The 15,881-nt window shown below is 44.8% G+C and overlaps 1 protein-coding gene across 2 annotated transcripts in view; it reads right to left on the reverse strand.

Annotated features, from left to right (window-relative positions):
- Window positions 1-15,881, reverse strand: part of LOC100598540 (neuroblastoma breakpoint family member 3-like) — an 18,319-nt gene continuing 2,438 nt past the window's right edge. For both annotated transcript variants that reach the window (XM_030805416.1, XM_030805415.1), the window contains exons 3-14: window positions 14,797-14,881; window positions 13,745-13,959; window positions 12,614-12,686; window positions 11,944-12,149; window positions 10,440-10,491; window positions 7,094-7,332; window positions 5,704-5,755; window positions 4,860-5,032; window positions 4,105-4,156; window positions 3,321-3,493; window positions 2,555-2,606; window positions 1-1,914 (exon numbers count right to left, since the gene is read on the reverse strand). In XM_030805416.1, the coding sequence (XP_030661276.1) occupies window positions 1,671-1,914; window positions 2,555-2,606; window positions 3,321-3,493; window positions 4,105-4,156; window positions 4,860-5,032; window positions 5,704-5,755; window positions 7,094-7,332; window positions 10,440-10,491; window positions 11,944-12,149; window positions 12,614-12,686; window positions 13,745-13,959; window positions 14,797-14,881 (1,616 nt within the window). In that variant the 3' untranslated portion in view covers window positions 1-1,670. The remainder of the gene's footprint in view (window positions 1,915-2,554; window positions 2,607-3,320; window positions 3,494-4,104; window positions 4,157-4,859; window positions 5,033-5,703; window positions 5,756-7,093; window positions 7,333-10,439; window positions 10,492-11,943; window positions 12,150-12,613; window positions 12,687-13,744; window positions 13,960-14,796; window positions 14,882-15,881) is intronic.

Below are 15,881 nucleotides of genomic sequence, written 5' to 3' on the forward strand. Positions count from 1 at the left end.
GAAATGAAAATGTTTTTATTAATTCGCATCAGTACCCACCAAAACCAATCAGCATAACAAAAGATTATAACACTGAATGTAAAAAACAATCCAACAGTCCAGAGTGATAGGCGAAAGTTTTTAATTGTATAGATTAAAATAACTTCGGACAAAAATTAAAGCTCAGGCAGAGAATGTTTTTTTTTCAACAACAGACACTAGCGAAAACAAAGGCACAGTAAAAATTGAGACAGAAAATTTCCAGTGTGGAGATATGAATATAATAATAGACACAGGCAGGGATGATTAATAAACGATAAAATGTTTAGAGGATGATCATTGGAATACAAGACATTGATACTTTTAAAAACCACTTTCCCAAATACTTCATTATAAGTAAGGTGTCTCTAAAAGGGATAGATCTCTTTGACCCCTCCTTAACCAAGTAACCAGTCCTGATAGCATGATAATGCTGATGGACAAACTAGACCTTCTCTGCCCACATTTGGGCTGAGGTTGGAAACTCACAGTATTGACTCTGCAGTGCTCTTGACAAAACGTTTAGGCTGAATTTCATCATGAAGACATTTTCAGACAACTTCAGAATGTAGACCATTGAGCCAGACAGCTGACCTGTCCTCTACAAACAAGTCCATGTCACCACAATCAATGACAACAACAAAAAGAGGAGGAAATATTTGGGGTTCAAAATAACTAAAGAAATGTAGCTACATTATCTTTTTACTTTTTTTGAACCCAAAATATCTCTCCTCCTTTTTGCTGTGTGATTTGTGGTGACGTGGACTGTGTGAATGAGACAGGTCAGTTGTCCTGCTCAGTGTTCTACATTCTGCAGTTGTCTGGTGATTACCTCTTATGAAACTCAGGCTAAGCGTTTTCTGCAAGAACATGGCATTGTTCATATTCTGCACCGGCAGAGTCCCAGGTGACATGCTGTCCCCTGCCAGCGGCTCCTGACTCCTGTTTTTTACAGGATAGAATTGAAAGGAGCAGGGCTAAGGCCTCTCGATGCTGTTTGTCCATCTAGCTGTGGTCTTCCTAAGTATTGATATCAATTGGAGGCTGAAGGACTATGGCTTCTCTAATCAAAGGAGCCTAGTGGGTTAACAATTGTCAAGAGCAGTCAGTGGCTCTGAAATATAATCCTCAGCCAAGGATCCCTCCTGTGTTACAGATGGATCAGCTAAAACAAACCAACACTGAAGATACAAAGAATGGGGTAAGGTTCATTGAAACCAGGGTGACACTTTTGGATGAGCTAAACACAAAGATGACATTGACCTTGAGCAGATTTAGAAGCTCAGAGACATGCCTGCAAAATGAAATCCCTGAGGAACTTTGTAGCTACCCAGAGATATCTGGTTCAAATTAGAATGTCTCGCAGATCACTCCCAGCATGTGCTACAGTCATGTGAACGTGTCACACCTAACTTGGGCCCAATGTCTTCAGACTGAGCACAGGTGGCCACTGGCATGGTCTGAGAATAGGAATAGAGCCATGCCCACTTTCCCATCCTATTGAGTTTTAATTTTTGTCCAAAATTATTTTAATCTATACAACTAAAAACTTTTGTCTGGGCTTCCAAAGGGAACTACAGTTTCATTTAAACCGACATGTGCCTACAGGTCCTGCCTGCAGCAATGACATCTCTCAGCTTAGTAAGGGCTGCTTAGTGTGGGAATATGCCTCCCATCTGGAAGACCAGGTGGTGCCTCATCGCTGTCAAAGTAAAAAACCTATTGTCCACGTCAAGGGCCAAGCTGACGTGCTCTTCCTCAAATGAGTAAAAATCACTTCTGTAGTGCTGGAATGAGGCATCTAGTTCAAAGTAAGTTGAAGGAGTTGAATAAAATCTATCCACTGAGTCCTGCAAGACTTCAGGCTCTTCTGCTTCCATCGGCATCCCGCTGAGCCTGGAAAAGGAGACAAAACTAAAGAAGCAGCCAGGGAAAATCAGACACCACAGAGCCCCAACTAGATTTCAGGGGGAACATAAGGAAGTGGTTAAAAAAGGAAAAGGATAGATCCATTAATGAGGTAAAAAAATTATTGCTTTATGTTGGGATAGAACAGAGCCAGGTAGAAAACAATGAAAAAGAAAGGCAGAGAGAGAGAGAGAGAGAGAGAGAGAGAGAGACAGAGACAGAGAGAGAGACAGAGAGAGAGAGAGAAAGTCAGCTCAGTGACTTGGCCAGGTGACACACTGATAAGGGAGTAAAAGGACACTCTGAGTTAGTGCCCTCATGACACACAGAAAACAGTGATCATGAGAAGAGTGAGCTCAATAGTTTTCCATCAAATGTGCTTAAAATTCCATGCAGTCGCCATAAGAGTACAGCTTCTGAGGTATGGTCAACCTATGGTACATTAGTAAATGATAAGGGGAGGAAGAAATGGAAACCTAAACGTCTACTGCAATGAAAACCAATAGCAATGTCAGTAGGAGTAATTCGGCCTTTGTTGAAAACATGAAATCAAACACATGGTTTTCCCTGGATCTCTTGTCTCCAGGTGTTAACACAGAATTAAGCGACCACAATTCTTGAAAGTTACCTGGGGCATGGTGGGTTTTGATCTTCTTCCCCTTCTTGGTACTTTTCAATTTCTGCAATAAATTCAGACATGGACAGACACATTAAGCTGATTCCCCTATACACATAACATTCCACTGTCTAATCCTCACACAGGGATCTCAGGCTCCTCAGTATAAGAATAGGACACTGTGAGAGATGTATTTCAGGAGGCCTGAAGGCTGGTCATGACAGAGATTCCTAATTTTTTGTCCCAGAAACTAAGGGTAAAATGTCCCTATTCTGGTAGATCGTTATCCCAATATCATTTGTCCCAAGTTTGTGCAAACAGTTATCCCATATTTTTCCAATCAATTTAAAGCAAATGCCCTCAAATGATTTCTAAGAGAGAAACCACAATATTCAGCCCTGTCTCATCAAATACTCAGATTGTTCATGGTTGTGAGGATTTTAGACACTGAAATTAGAGTGAGAAAGGAAATCTACCAACCCTTGAGTCAAAATCATAGTTCTCTGAATTTGTCACATCTGCCCAGGTCCAGTGCCTTGAGAGTAGAATCAGAGTGCCACAGGCATGGCCTGAGACTAGGAAGAGAGCCACGCTCACTGACCCATCCCATGTCTGGGCTTCCAGGTAGAACTAGAGTTTCATTCAACCTACATGTGCCTATAGGTCCTCAGTGCAGCAATGACATCTCTCAGCTCAGTAATGGCCTCTTGGAGCAGGAATATGATCTCTATACGGAAAACTCAGTGGATCCTTATCACTTTCATAGAAAGGTACTCACCATCCACGTCAAGAGAAAAGCCAATGTGTTCTTCCTCCAATGAGTAAAAGGAACTTCCGTAGGGCTGCCATGAATCAGGCTGTTCTAGATAACTGGAAGGAGTCGAATAACATCTATCCAGTGAGTCCTGCAAGTCCTCAGGCTCTACTACCTCCAGCAGCTCTCTGCTGAGCCTGGAAAAGTAGAAAAAGTAAAGAATAAGCCAGGGGAAATCAGACACAAAAGAGCCCCAACTAGATTTCATGGGTAGCATAAGGAAGTGGTTAAAAAAGAAAAAGAATACATCCATTAATGAGGTAACAAATTATTGCCTTCAGTCGGGATGGAACAGGGCCAAATAGAAAAGAACGAAAGAGAAAGACAGGCAGACAGACAGAGAGACAGAGGCAGAGAGAGAGAGCTCAGTGAATTGTCCAGGTGACACACTGATGAGGGAGTACAGGACACTCTGAGTTAGTGCCCTCAGGACACACAGCATACAGTGATCATGAAAAGACAGTGCTCAATAATTTTCCATAAAATGTGCTCAAGTTTCCATGCAGTCACCATGAGGATACAGCTTTTGAAGTATGGTCGACCTAAAGTAGGTTAGTAAATGATAAGGGGAGGAAGAAACGGAAACCTAAATATCTACTGCAATGAAAACCAACAGCAATGTGAGTAGGAATAATTCAGGCTTGGTTGAAAGGATGTAATCGATAATGTCGGCCTGCTGTGCTTTCCCTGAACCAGGAGTCTCCAGGTGTCAACACAGAATTAGCTGTTGACAATTGCTCAAACTTACCTGGGGCATGGTGGGCCTTGGTCTTCTTCCTCTTCTTGGTCTTTTTTAATTCCTGCAATAAATTCAGACAGGGACAGACAAAATAAGCCAATTCACCTACACCCATCACAGTCCATGGTCTAATTCCCACACAGGGACCTCAGGCTCCTCAGCATGAGAACAGGACAATGTGAGAGATATACTTCAGGAGACCTCAAAGCCAGTCATGATAGACATTCTTTGGTTTGCATCTCAGAACCAAGGGTCAAATGTCCCTATTCTGGTAGACAGTTATCCCAAAATCATTTATCCCAAGTTTGTGCAAACAGTTATGCCTTATTGTTCCCATCAATTCAAAGAAAATGACCCAGATGATTTGTAGGAGGAAAACTGCAGTATTCAGCCCTGTCTCATCAAATGCCCAGCTCATTCATGGTTGCAAGACACTGAAATTAGAATGAAGGAGGAAATCTACAAACCTTTGAGTCCAAATCATTCTTCTGTGAATTTTTTACATCTGCCTGGGTCCAATGTGCTGAGAGTGGGCTCAGGTTGCCACAGGCATGGCTGGAGACTAGGAATAGAGCCATGCTCACTGACCCATTTCATGTCTGGGCTTCCAACCGAAACTAGTTTCATTACAACCTATATGCGCCCATAGGTCCTGCCTGTGGCAATGACATCTCTTGGGTCAGTAAGGGCCACTTGGAACAGGAATATCACCCCTATCTGGAGGACCAGGTGGAGTCTTATCACCTTCATAGTAAGGTACTCACTGTCCACGTCAAGAGCCAAGCCAAGGTGTTGCTCCTCCGATGAGTAAAACGCACTTCTGTAGGGCTGGCATAAGTCAGGCAGCTCCAGATACCCAGAAGGAGTTGAATAAAATCTATCCAGTGAGTCCTGCAAGACTTCAGACTCATTCTCATCCAGCAGCTCCCTGCTGAGCCTGGAAAAGTAAAGAATGAGCCAGGGGGAATCAGAAACCACACAGCCCCAGCTAGATTTCATGGGTAACATAAGGAACTGTTTGAAAAGAAAAAGGACAGATCTATTAATGAGGTAACAAATTATTGCCTTTATGTTGGGACAGACCAGGGCCAGGTAGAAAAGGATGAAAGAGAAAGACACACACACACACACACACACGCGCACACACACACACACACACACAGAGAGAGAGAGAGATTGAGAGATTGAAAGACAGAGAGAGAGAGTGAGAGAGATAGTGAGCTCAGTGACTTGGCCAGGTGACACACTGATAAGGGAGTAAAAGGACACTCTGAGTTAGTGCCCTCATGACACACAGCAAACAGTGATCATGAGAAGAGTGAGCTCAATGGTTTTCCATCAAATGTGCTTAAAATTTCATGCAGTCGCCATAAGGGTACAGCTTCTGAGGTATGGTTAACCTATGATACATTAGTAAATGATAATGGGAGGAAGAAATGGAAACCTAAACATTTACTGTAAAGAGAGAACCAAAAGCAATGTTAGTAGGCATAATTCAGACTTGTCTGACAAGATGAAATCATTATTTTCAGCATGTACTGTTTTCCCCGGACTGGGCGTCTCCAGGTGTCAACATCAAATTAACTGTCCACAATTTCTCAGACTCACCAGGGACCTGTGGCCTCTTGGTCCTCCTTTTTCACTTGATCACACCAATGTCCTGCAAATAAATTCAGACAGGGCCTCTTACATGAAGCAGTTCTTCCTTGCACACAGAAACATTCCTCTGTCCAATCCTAACACAGGGACATCAGTCTTCTCAGTGTGAGAACAGGAGACTTTGAGAGAAATATACCAGGAGGCCTGAGGTCAAAGCCTTGAGAGAACTGACTTGGTTCCTTTCATGAGCCTTGGGCAAAATCCCCCCATTTTGGAATGTGATCTTCCCAGTGTGCTCTGTCCTAGGTTTGTGTACACAGATGAGCAATGTTTTTCCAATAGATTTGAGGCAAATTGTTCTAACGCCTCATAGGAGAGATACTGCAATATTCAAGCTTCTCTCATCAAATACCCAGGATTTCATAGTTTACGAGATGGTGGACACTGAGATTTGACGGAGCGGTGCAATGTAGCAGCTCTTGAGTCAAAATGATACTTGGTTCTACACGGAAGCATCAGCTATTATGGCTTTTGTGGGTGAAAAGTCAGCCATTTCTCTAGAAAACATACCAGCAAGACGATGGACAGGTGAGCTAAAACAAGCCAACTTACAAGACACAGAAAATGGGGATAAATTCAGTGAAACCTGGGTCACATCTTCCACTGAGAGGTAGACAAGGGTGACGCTGGCCTTGGGCAGGTAAACAACCACACAGATATGCTTTGAAAACAAAACTCATGGCTGGGCGCGGTGGCTCACGCTTGTAATCCCAGCACTTTGGGAGGCTGAGGTGGGCGGATCACAAGGTCAGGAGATCGAGACCACGGTGAAACCCTGTCTCTACTAAAAATACAAAAAAATCAGCCGGGCGTGGTGGCGGGCGCCTGTAGTCCCAGCTGCTCGGAGAGGCTGAGGCAGGAGAATGGCGTGAACCCGGGAGGCAGAGCTTGCAGTGAGCCGAGATTGTGCCACTGCACTCCAACCTGGGCGACAGAGCGAGACTCCGTCTCAAAAAAAAATAAATAAATAAAAAATAAAGAACTTTGTAGCTGGCAAGAGACATTTAATGCAGATGAGCTGATCTGATAGACAACTCCTGGACATGTGCTGCATAGCTTGGTGTGAGTTTGCCACACCTGCTTTGAGTTCAATGTCCTGACAGTCAGTCCAGGGTGGCACGGGCATGGCCTGAGACTAGGAAGAGGGCAAAGCTCACTGACGCACCCCATGCCTGTGCTTCAGACTCGATTCCAGAGTGATTGAAATCTACATTGATATATAGGTTCCACCCACAGTGATGGCAACTCTCAGCCCAACCAGGGGCACAAGGCCCAGAGATTATGGGGACTACCTGGGACATGAAGTGGAGCTTTATCACCTTCACAATGGAGTACTCACTGCCTATGTCAAGAGCCAAGCCGACTTGCTGTTCCTCTACTGAGTGAAAGGTGCTCCTGTCAGACTGGTATGAGGCAGATATGCCAGGAGGAATTGAGAGAGTCGAATCACCTTCATCCCAGGATTCCTGGGGGGCTTCCTCCTCTTCAGACTCCTGCAGATTCCTGATGAGCCAGGCAGGACAGGGATGACAGAAGATACAACCAACAGAGATTAGACAACAAAACCTTCCAGATGATCTGGTGGGAGACAGAATGGAGTTGTCACAGAAACCAAAGGCATCTTTCCTTCAAGAGAAATAAAACTATCCTTCTAACTGCAGGCTGCAGGGTGACTGCTCTGAGGACCGAACAAAAATGGGCAGCATGTGCTCAGTACATTTGCCACAGATGAGCCAATGCAGGGCACCCAGACTCTCCCTGTAAACTACCATCATGACTTGCAGCACAGAGAACTAACACAGGGCTTCAACTACTTCCTATAAATTGGGTTGAATTTTACATGCAGCATTCAAGTGAACAGAGCTCTTGAGGCAGTGCAGACATAGATCTTGTGTATTAAGGTTCCCCTTTTTCTAATATTTTGATATAATATGTTTATTTCTTCAATTTCTTTGCTTGCACAAATACTAGCAAACATACTAACACACAATAAGCAGAAAGCATATATACATTCTCTCCCTGGATTTAAACACATGGGAGAGAACAGGCAACACCAAGAAATCCCTGTTTGAAGGTCTGGAGTGGACCTCCAGCAATCTCCACCAGACCTGCGGCTGAGGGACCTCACTGTTGAAAGGAAAACTAACAAACAGAAAGGAATCAACATCAACAGAAGGACATCTTCACCAAAACCCCATCTGTAGGTCACCAGCATCAAAGACCAAAAGTAGATAAAACCACAAAGATGTGGAGAAACTGGAGCAGAAAAGCTGAAAATTCTAAAAACCAGAGAACCCCTTCTCCTCCAAAGGATCACAGCTCCTCACCAGCAATGGAACAAAGCAGGACGGAGAATAACTTTGATGAGCTGACAGAAGTAGGCTTCAGAAGTCGGTAATAACAAACTTCTCCGAGCTAAAGGAGGATGTGCAAACCCATCGCAAGGAAGCTAAAAACCTTGAAAAAAGATTGGACGAATGGCTAACTAGAACAAACAATGTAGAGAAGACCTTAAATGACCTGATGGAGCTGAAAACCATGGCAAGAGAACTAAGTGATGCATGCACAAGCTTCAGTAGCCGATTCGATCAAGTGGAAGAAAGGGTATTAGTGATTGAAGATCAAACTAATGAAATGAAGTGAGAAGAGCAGTTTAGAGAAAAATGAGTAAAAAGAAATGAACAAAGCCTCCAATAAATATGGGACTATGTGAAAAGACCAAATCTACGTTTGATTGGTGTACCCGAAAGTGACGGGGAGAATGGAACCAAGCTGGAAAACACTTCAGGATATTATCCAGGAGAACTTCCCCAACCTAGCAAGGCAGGCCAACATTCAAATTCAGGAAATACAGAGAACACCACAAAGATACTCCTCGAGAAGAGCAACTCCAAGACACATAATTGTCAGATTCACCAAAGTTGAAGTAAAGGAAAAAAGGTTAAGGGCAGCGAGAGAGAAAGGTCGGGTTACCCAATAAAGGAAGCCCACCAGAATAGCAGTGGATCTCTCTGCAGAAACCCTACAAGCCAGAAGAGAGTGAGGGCCAATATTCGACGTTCATAAAGAAAAGAATTTTCAACACAGAATTTCATATCCAGCCAAACTAAGCTTCATAAGTGAAGGAGAAATAAAATCCTTTACAGACAAGCAAATGCTGAGAGATTTTTGTCACCACCAGGCCTGCCTTACAAGAGCTCCTGAAGGAAGAACTAAACATGGAAAGGAACAACCAGTACCAGCCAATCACTGCAAAAACATGCCGAATTGTAAAGACCATCGATGCTAGGAAGAAAGTGCATCAACTAACGGCAAAATAACCAGCTCACATCATCATGACAGGATCAAATTCACACATAACAATACTAACCTTAAATGTAAATGGGCTAAATGCCCCAATTAAAAGACACAGACTGGCAAATTGGATAAGGAGTCAAGACCTATCAGTGTGCTGTATTCAGGAGACCCATCTCACGTGCAGAGACACACATAGGCTCAAAATAAAGGGATGGAGGAAGATCTACCAAGCAAATGGAAAGCAAAAAAAAGCAGGGGTTGCAATCATAGTCTCTGATAAAACAGACTTTAAACCAAGAAAGATCAAAAGAGACAAAGAAGGCCATTACATAATGGTAAAGGGATCAATTCAACATGAAAAGTTAACTATCCTAAATGTACATGTATCCAATACAGGAGCACCCAGATTCATAAATCAAGTCCTGAGAGACCTAAAAAGAGACTTAGACTCCCACACAATAATCATGGGAGACTTTAACACCCCACTGTCAATATTAGACAGATCAATGAGACAGAAGGTTCACAAGGATATCCAGGACTTGAACTCAGCTCTGCACCAAGCAGACCTAATAGACATCTACAGAACTCTCCACCCCAAATCAACAGAATATACATTCGTCTCAGCATCACATCACACTGATTCCAAAATTGACCACATAGTTGGAACTAAAGCACTCCTCAGCAAATGAAAAAGAACAAAAATCACAACAAACTGTCTCTCAGACCACAGTGCAATCAAATTAGAACTCAGGATTAAGAAACTCACTCAAAACCACACAACTACATGGAAACTGAACAACCTGCTCCTGAATGACTACTAGGTAAATAACCAAATGGAGGCAGAAATAAAGATGTTCTTTGAAACCAATGAGAACAAAGACACAACATACCAGAATCTCTGGGACACATTTAAAGCAGTGTGGAGAGGGAAATTTCTAGCACTAAATGCCCACAAGAGAAAGGAAAGATCTAAAATCAACACCTTAATATCACAATTAAAAGAACTAGAGAAGCAAGAGCAAACAAATTCAAAAGCTAGCAGAAGGCAAGAAATAACTAAGATCAGAGCAGAAGTGAAGGAGATAGAGACACAAAAAACCCTTCAAAAAAATCAGTGAATCCAGGAGCTGGTTTTTTGAAAAGATCACCAAGAAATCCCTGTTTGGCTAGTTCACCTGGCTCATCTGATTGCAGGTTCCTATCTTGAGAGGACTACGAACTTAAAACCAACACAAGGGCCACAAATGATGTACAACCTTGTTAATAAGGAAAACTTGTAGCTGGGTGAATGGAAGAAAAAGTTCTATTCATTGCTTCCTCATTTTCTCTAAATCTACAATCTCCAGCTGCCACTATTGAATTAACAGCCCACAATTCCACAGCATTACCTGGGAGACACTGGCCCTTTTTCTTCCTCTTCCTCATGATCATTTTCATTTTCTGTGAATAAATTCAGAGAAGCAGGTCACATTAAGCAATTCACACTTCACATATGACCAAATCAGTGTCCAGTCATAGCACAAGGACATAACTATTCTCAGTGCAAGAATATGGATTCTGACAGGAGTATTCTAGGGTGCCCTAGATTAACTCTGTTGAGAAGTAGAAACCCTGCTTTCCAGACCCACAGGCCAAAATTTCCCTCTATGGGTAGACCATAATGCCATATTCCCTGCCTGAGTCTATACAAAGTTAAACAAAACTTTTCCCCCCAAATCGCCAACAATTGGTCAAACAATTTTCTAGGAGTGTTGTTGCAATACTGACTTATATCACCAGGTAACATGGACATTAAGTGTTTAGAGGGACCTACACATGAAATTCGACTGATAGATAAATTCTAACAATTCTTGCATTAAAAAGAATCTGTGATTTGGGAGGTCAAGGCAGGTGAATCATTTGAGGTCATGAGTTCAAGACCAGCCTGGCCAACATGAGGGAACCCCGTCTCTACTAAAAATACAAAAATTAGCTAGATGTGGCGCTGAGCACCTGTGGTACCAGCGACTCAGGAGGCTGAGGCAGGAGAATCTCTTGAACCCAGGAGGCGGAAGTTGCAGCAAGCCAAAATGGAGCCACTGCACTCAAGCCTGGGTGACAGAGCGAGAATACATCACAAAAAAAAAAAGAGAGAGAGAATCTATGATGCTACAAAGAAACATTGGGTCAGCCATTGCATTGATGGGGTGGAGAACCAGGGTCCAGCCTTGCTTTATGGAACAATATCAGCAAAGTAAAAAAGAAAAGTTTCTGTCCTGATTTCAAGGTGACTGTGCAGCTAACCAAGCTGACTTAAAGGAGATCAAGATTAAAGCTGAGAGGCTGGGCGCGGTGGCTCACGCCTGTAATCCCAACACTTTGGGAGGCCGAGGTGGGCGGATCACGAGGTCAGGAGATTGAGACCATCCTGACTAACACGTTGAAACCCCGCCTCTACTAAAACAAAAAAAGAAAAAAAAGAAAAAAGGAAGATTAAAGCTGAGAGCAGTGAAGCCTGGGGAACAATACTTCCAAATACAAAGGCAAGGCTGCCAGTCTCCTTAAAAAGGCATAGAAACTCCAAGGACATTGTTCAGGGACAGACGACTTAATCACATGTGACAAGAGATACTGAATCGAAGCTACGAGGCCTCACAGATACTTCCTGTGTACCTCTTCCACTCAGGTGACTATGATATTGAGACACTTGTCTGGGGTCCAGTAACTTGACACTGGGGACTGAGAGACAAAGACATGACAGGAGCTGAGAAGGACAGAAAACCCCCCTGATATCGCTGTATAGAATCCCATCATAGATTTTATTAAAAGCAATTTGTGTGTATAGAGCCTGTCTTCAGAGTTTGTCTTCCTCAGCATAGGAAAAGGTGTGAGGCAAAGGAAAATAGAGGCTACCTGGGAAAATGTCTACAGCATCCAACCATTCATCATGAGAGGATGAGTCAATGAGAGTTGAGTAGATTTGGTCTTCCTCAAATGTGATTTTGGTGTTCCCGTGAGGCTGGTTGGACTCACAAGGGCCGTGGCTATTGGAACAAGTGACGGCACATTCCTCCAGTGAGTCCTCAGGGACTTCCTTTTCTTCAGCCTTCCACACCTCCCTGATGAGCCAGGTGGGAAAGAGATGACAGAAGATTAAACACAGAGGGACTGGACCCCAGGGAGTCCTGGCTGGTGTTGACGGGAGGCATTAAGAGAGTGGCCCCAGAAAGCAAACAGGAGGTTCCCTTTAAGAGGGAACAGGCAATCCTCTTCTCTCTGCAACAGAGCATGGCTGCCATGGGAGCCAGAGAGGAAGAGAGCAGCTGGTGTTCACCGCACTGGACAGATAGGAGCCGAGGAGGACGAAGGCTCAGCTATCCCTGTACGGTACAGGCATGACACCCGCCACACACAGAGAAACGCAACAGCAGCCACACCCTGTGTCTAAGCTGGGTTGAATTTCACATACTGTGGCCAAGGGAATGCAGGCTTTCGGCCCATCGTAGATGCCAGAGAGGGCGTGCCTCCTAGACCTTTTTCATATGTTACCACCCATTACTTGCTCCCGATTATTCAGTGTTACCTGGGGGCACATAATTCCTCTACTATCTCAGCCTCCTCAACTTTAACATCTTCATCCTCGTCTTCGTAACTGGCTGTAAATACAGAAGTGTTCATTCAGATATTTCCCACTTCACACTCTGCAAGCGCAGTCAGCCCAGTGTGCACAGAGACATGAACATCTAGGCATGGGTCACTGTTCAGCTGAAAGCTCTCATGTTTTATCTTTAACAAAATGCCCTGGCATGGTTTCCTGACCCATCAGGCAATGCCTTTCTGATCTGGGGGGCCACCATCAAGATGTGGCCAAATATTGAAAAGACCTTTTGCTCCCCATATGATGGAGGCTTCTGCAGCCTCTCTCTGGACTTTGGCGGCTGTCTCCCCCATCCCGCTACAGGTCTGATTCCCAGGCACAGGCTTGGTGTCCTGTCACGGTTCACATTTCAAACCTCATTCTTTCTCTTAGGAGAGGACAAACTTGTCCTACAGTCCTCTATGCATCAGGAGACTTCACCGGCCCTCCCTCATGTGGCTTCTGCCGTGTTATTCAGGGACATTCTCTCTATGGGGAGGGCTCTGGTCTGAAGCACTTCCTACCACCAAATGCCCCCACATCAAGTGCCTTCTGCAGCACCACACGGTAAGGGGCTTTATCTCATTTTGAAAGGCAGTCTTAAGTGTTCCCACATTTGGATGCTTCAGACACTTGCAAGAGACAATTTGCGTGCCTCTGCAGATGGAGACAGAGAAACTCAGGAAGGATAAATCACTCACTCACTCACCGACAGTTACTAAGAACACTGCCAAAGAGACAGCCTGAGAACCTGCCTTCTGAGTCCAGAGCTCTTTTCACTCTAACAAGCGCCCTCCTGTCGCAGCCTCCTTCCTGTCCTTTAAAACTAGAAACGTGCTGCTTCTTGCTCCAAAGACCACCTTCCATCAAGGAAGGAGGGACATTTGCAATACTGTGACCTCCAACCCCATGGGTTTCCCATCTCTGTTCTTACCCAGGAAGTCCTGGTCATGTCATGGCCACATACGTTTAGTGGAAAAAAACACCACCGCTACAACTGTCATTGTGAAAGTATGGAGGTCTGGAGTCTCTCATAAGCCTGGGGTTTTGGGTCATCAGGACCTGTGGCCACCTTACCTGGGCTGAGCTTTCGGACGAGGCGCTGTGCCAGCCTACATCCCTCAGCCAGCTGTTCTCGGAGGTCCCACCCCTGGGACTCGTCCGGCTCATCCGGGGTGAGAAGGGCCTGGAGATGCCGAATCAACGAGCGGGCGGCATCTCTCCCTTCCCGTAACTTCACGCTTAACTGGGTCAGCTCCCGTTCCCGAGAGAAAACCAGGACTTCATATTGCCTAAGGTGAGATAGTAGAGAAAATGTAACAGCGGAAAGGGGATGAGCGATCAGTTCTAATATTGCGACACAGATTTCTGAGACAATGTCCTCAAGGAGACCTCCAAGCACAAGGTCAGCACGTGTTTAAAGAAATGCCTGCGGCCAAGAGGAAGAATAAAAAACGGTTCACAGGCTTCCTCCACACGAGAGAGGGCTCCTGGAAGATCCTCCACGATGCTCCATTCATCTGTCTCTTCGGTCAACAAAAGTAGGTCCCTTCCTAATTCAGTTTCAAAAAGACATCCATCCTTTCAGTTCCTCACTCTGCCCACGGACATTTCCATGTGCATATACACATAGTGCATCTTGCAGCGACTAGATACAAAGCCATGGACAGAAACGAGGCCAGGTGCAGATGGGGCCAATTGAAAAGATGAAAGAAAAGAATGACAGGCTCGAGAAGGCAACATTGATGGAGTGAAAGGATGAGAAGCCGCAGTCAGTCAGGAGGTGAGTCTGACTAAGGGTAAGTGGGGTGGTGATGGCACATCATTTTGAGTATACTGAATGCTGCTGGGTGGTTCCCACTCCTTTGGTTACTTTTGTGTTATGCGCATTTCACCTCAGCCATTACTTGTTTGAAAAACGGAAAGTAAGGCTCTGAGAAACAACTGCAACCCCTAACTTATTATCATCTTTGTTCTCTGCTTGATAAATCTTTGTGTGTCATGAGCCTGCCATGGCAATTCCTGCCCTTCCCCTGGCCCAGCTTAGCTCTTATTTCTCCCCGCCGAGCTGCTGTACTTCAGAGATTTACACACCTGCCCACCTGCCTGCCCCCACGGGGCCCCCTCACCTGAGCTGCTCCGAAAGCTCCTCTTCCGTGAACAGCCGCTCATCCCGCAGCGGAGACTTCATGAGGTCTTTGCCGTCTTCCGACTCTGAGAAAAGACAGACACGCCTGCCTCAGTGAAAGCCTGGACATGCTGCTCTCGTCACTGCCTACAGGGCGGGAGCCAGGTCCATCCCAAGGACAAAACTGTCCCCAGTACCCGGCTCTCGCCAGGGATTTCCACATCTTTACTCCTCAGTCTCCCGACTTTCTGGCATCTGGTCCTCCAAAATTTAGAGACGAAGAAACAGAAACTCAAGGCACGTCAAGGAAGTTGACAAGATGATTCAACCACAATTCAGTGGAGTCAGAATTCACAGCCCCTGAGGTCTGACTCTGAGTGCGGGGCCACTTTCCCAAGCCTTGCAGCCTCCCCTCTAAAACACTGCACTGAGGCATGAAGCAGTGATTTCCTGTACAGTCGGGAAGGCCCCTCGGACTATGGGACCGATGGTTTCCCTTTTACTGGGAATTTCAAGGACAAATATGTCAAACATCTTAAACATCTTTGATTTCCAAATCATATCTTCGGATGGTCATCTCTGCCTTCTCACTGGACCAAGGGCCCGCAGATACCACCATGCTGACGTTTGTGGCAGAAGAGGTGGGGCCAGGGACTGGGGAGAAGACACCCAAACACATGATGGGTTAAAAACTGGTGAAATCAAGTAGGTTTAATCAGGACTGAGGGACGTCACTGCAGCCTCGCCCACTTCTTTGAAGACGTTGTCTCCCTGGTTTCACTCTTCTCTTCTCCAGTCTTGATCTCCTTTAAGTCAACTTGTCTTAGCTACGCAGTCACCTTGAAACCAGGACATAAGCACTTCTACCCTTTTCTTGCTTATAAGTTTCTACAAAGTAAGGCTGGGCCCTGAGTTGTTGACCCCATGAGCGGCCAATGTTTGTGTGTAGCACAACAGACTGTTTTTTGTTTTTCAAATTTTTTTGTTTGTTTGGTTGGTTTTTGGTTTTTTGTTTTTTTGTTTGAGACGGAGTCTCACTCTGTCGCCCAGGCTGGAGTGCAGTGGCGCGACCTCAGCTCACTGCAA

The sequence above is a fragment of the Nomascus leucogenys genome, chromosome 24, assembly GCF_006542625.1.
Source record: "Nomascus leucogenys isolate Asia chromosome 24, Asia_NLE_v1, whole genome shotgun sequence".
Taxonomy (NCBI): Eukaryota; Metazoa; Chordata; class Mammalia; order Primates; family Hylobatidae; genus Nomascus; species Nomascus leucogenys.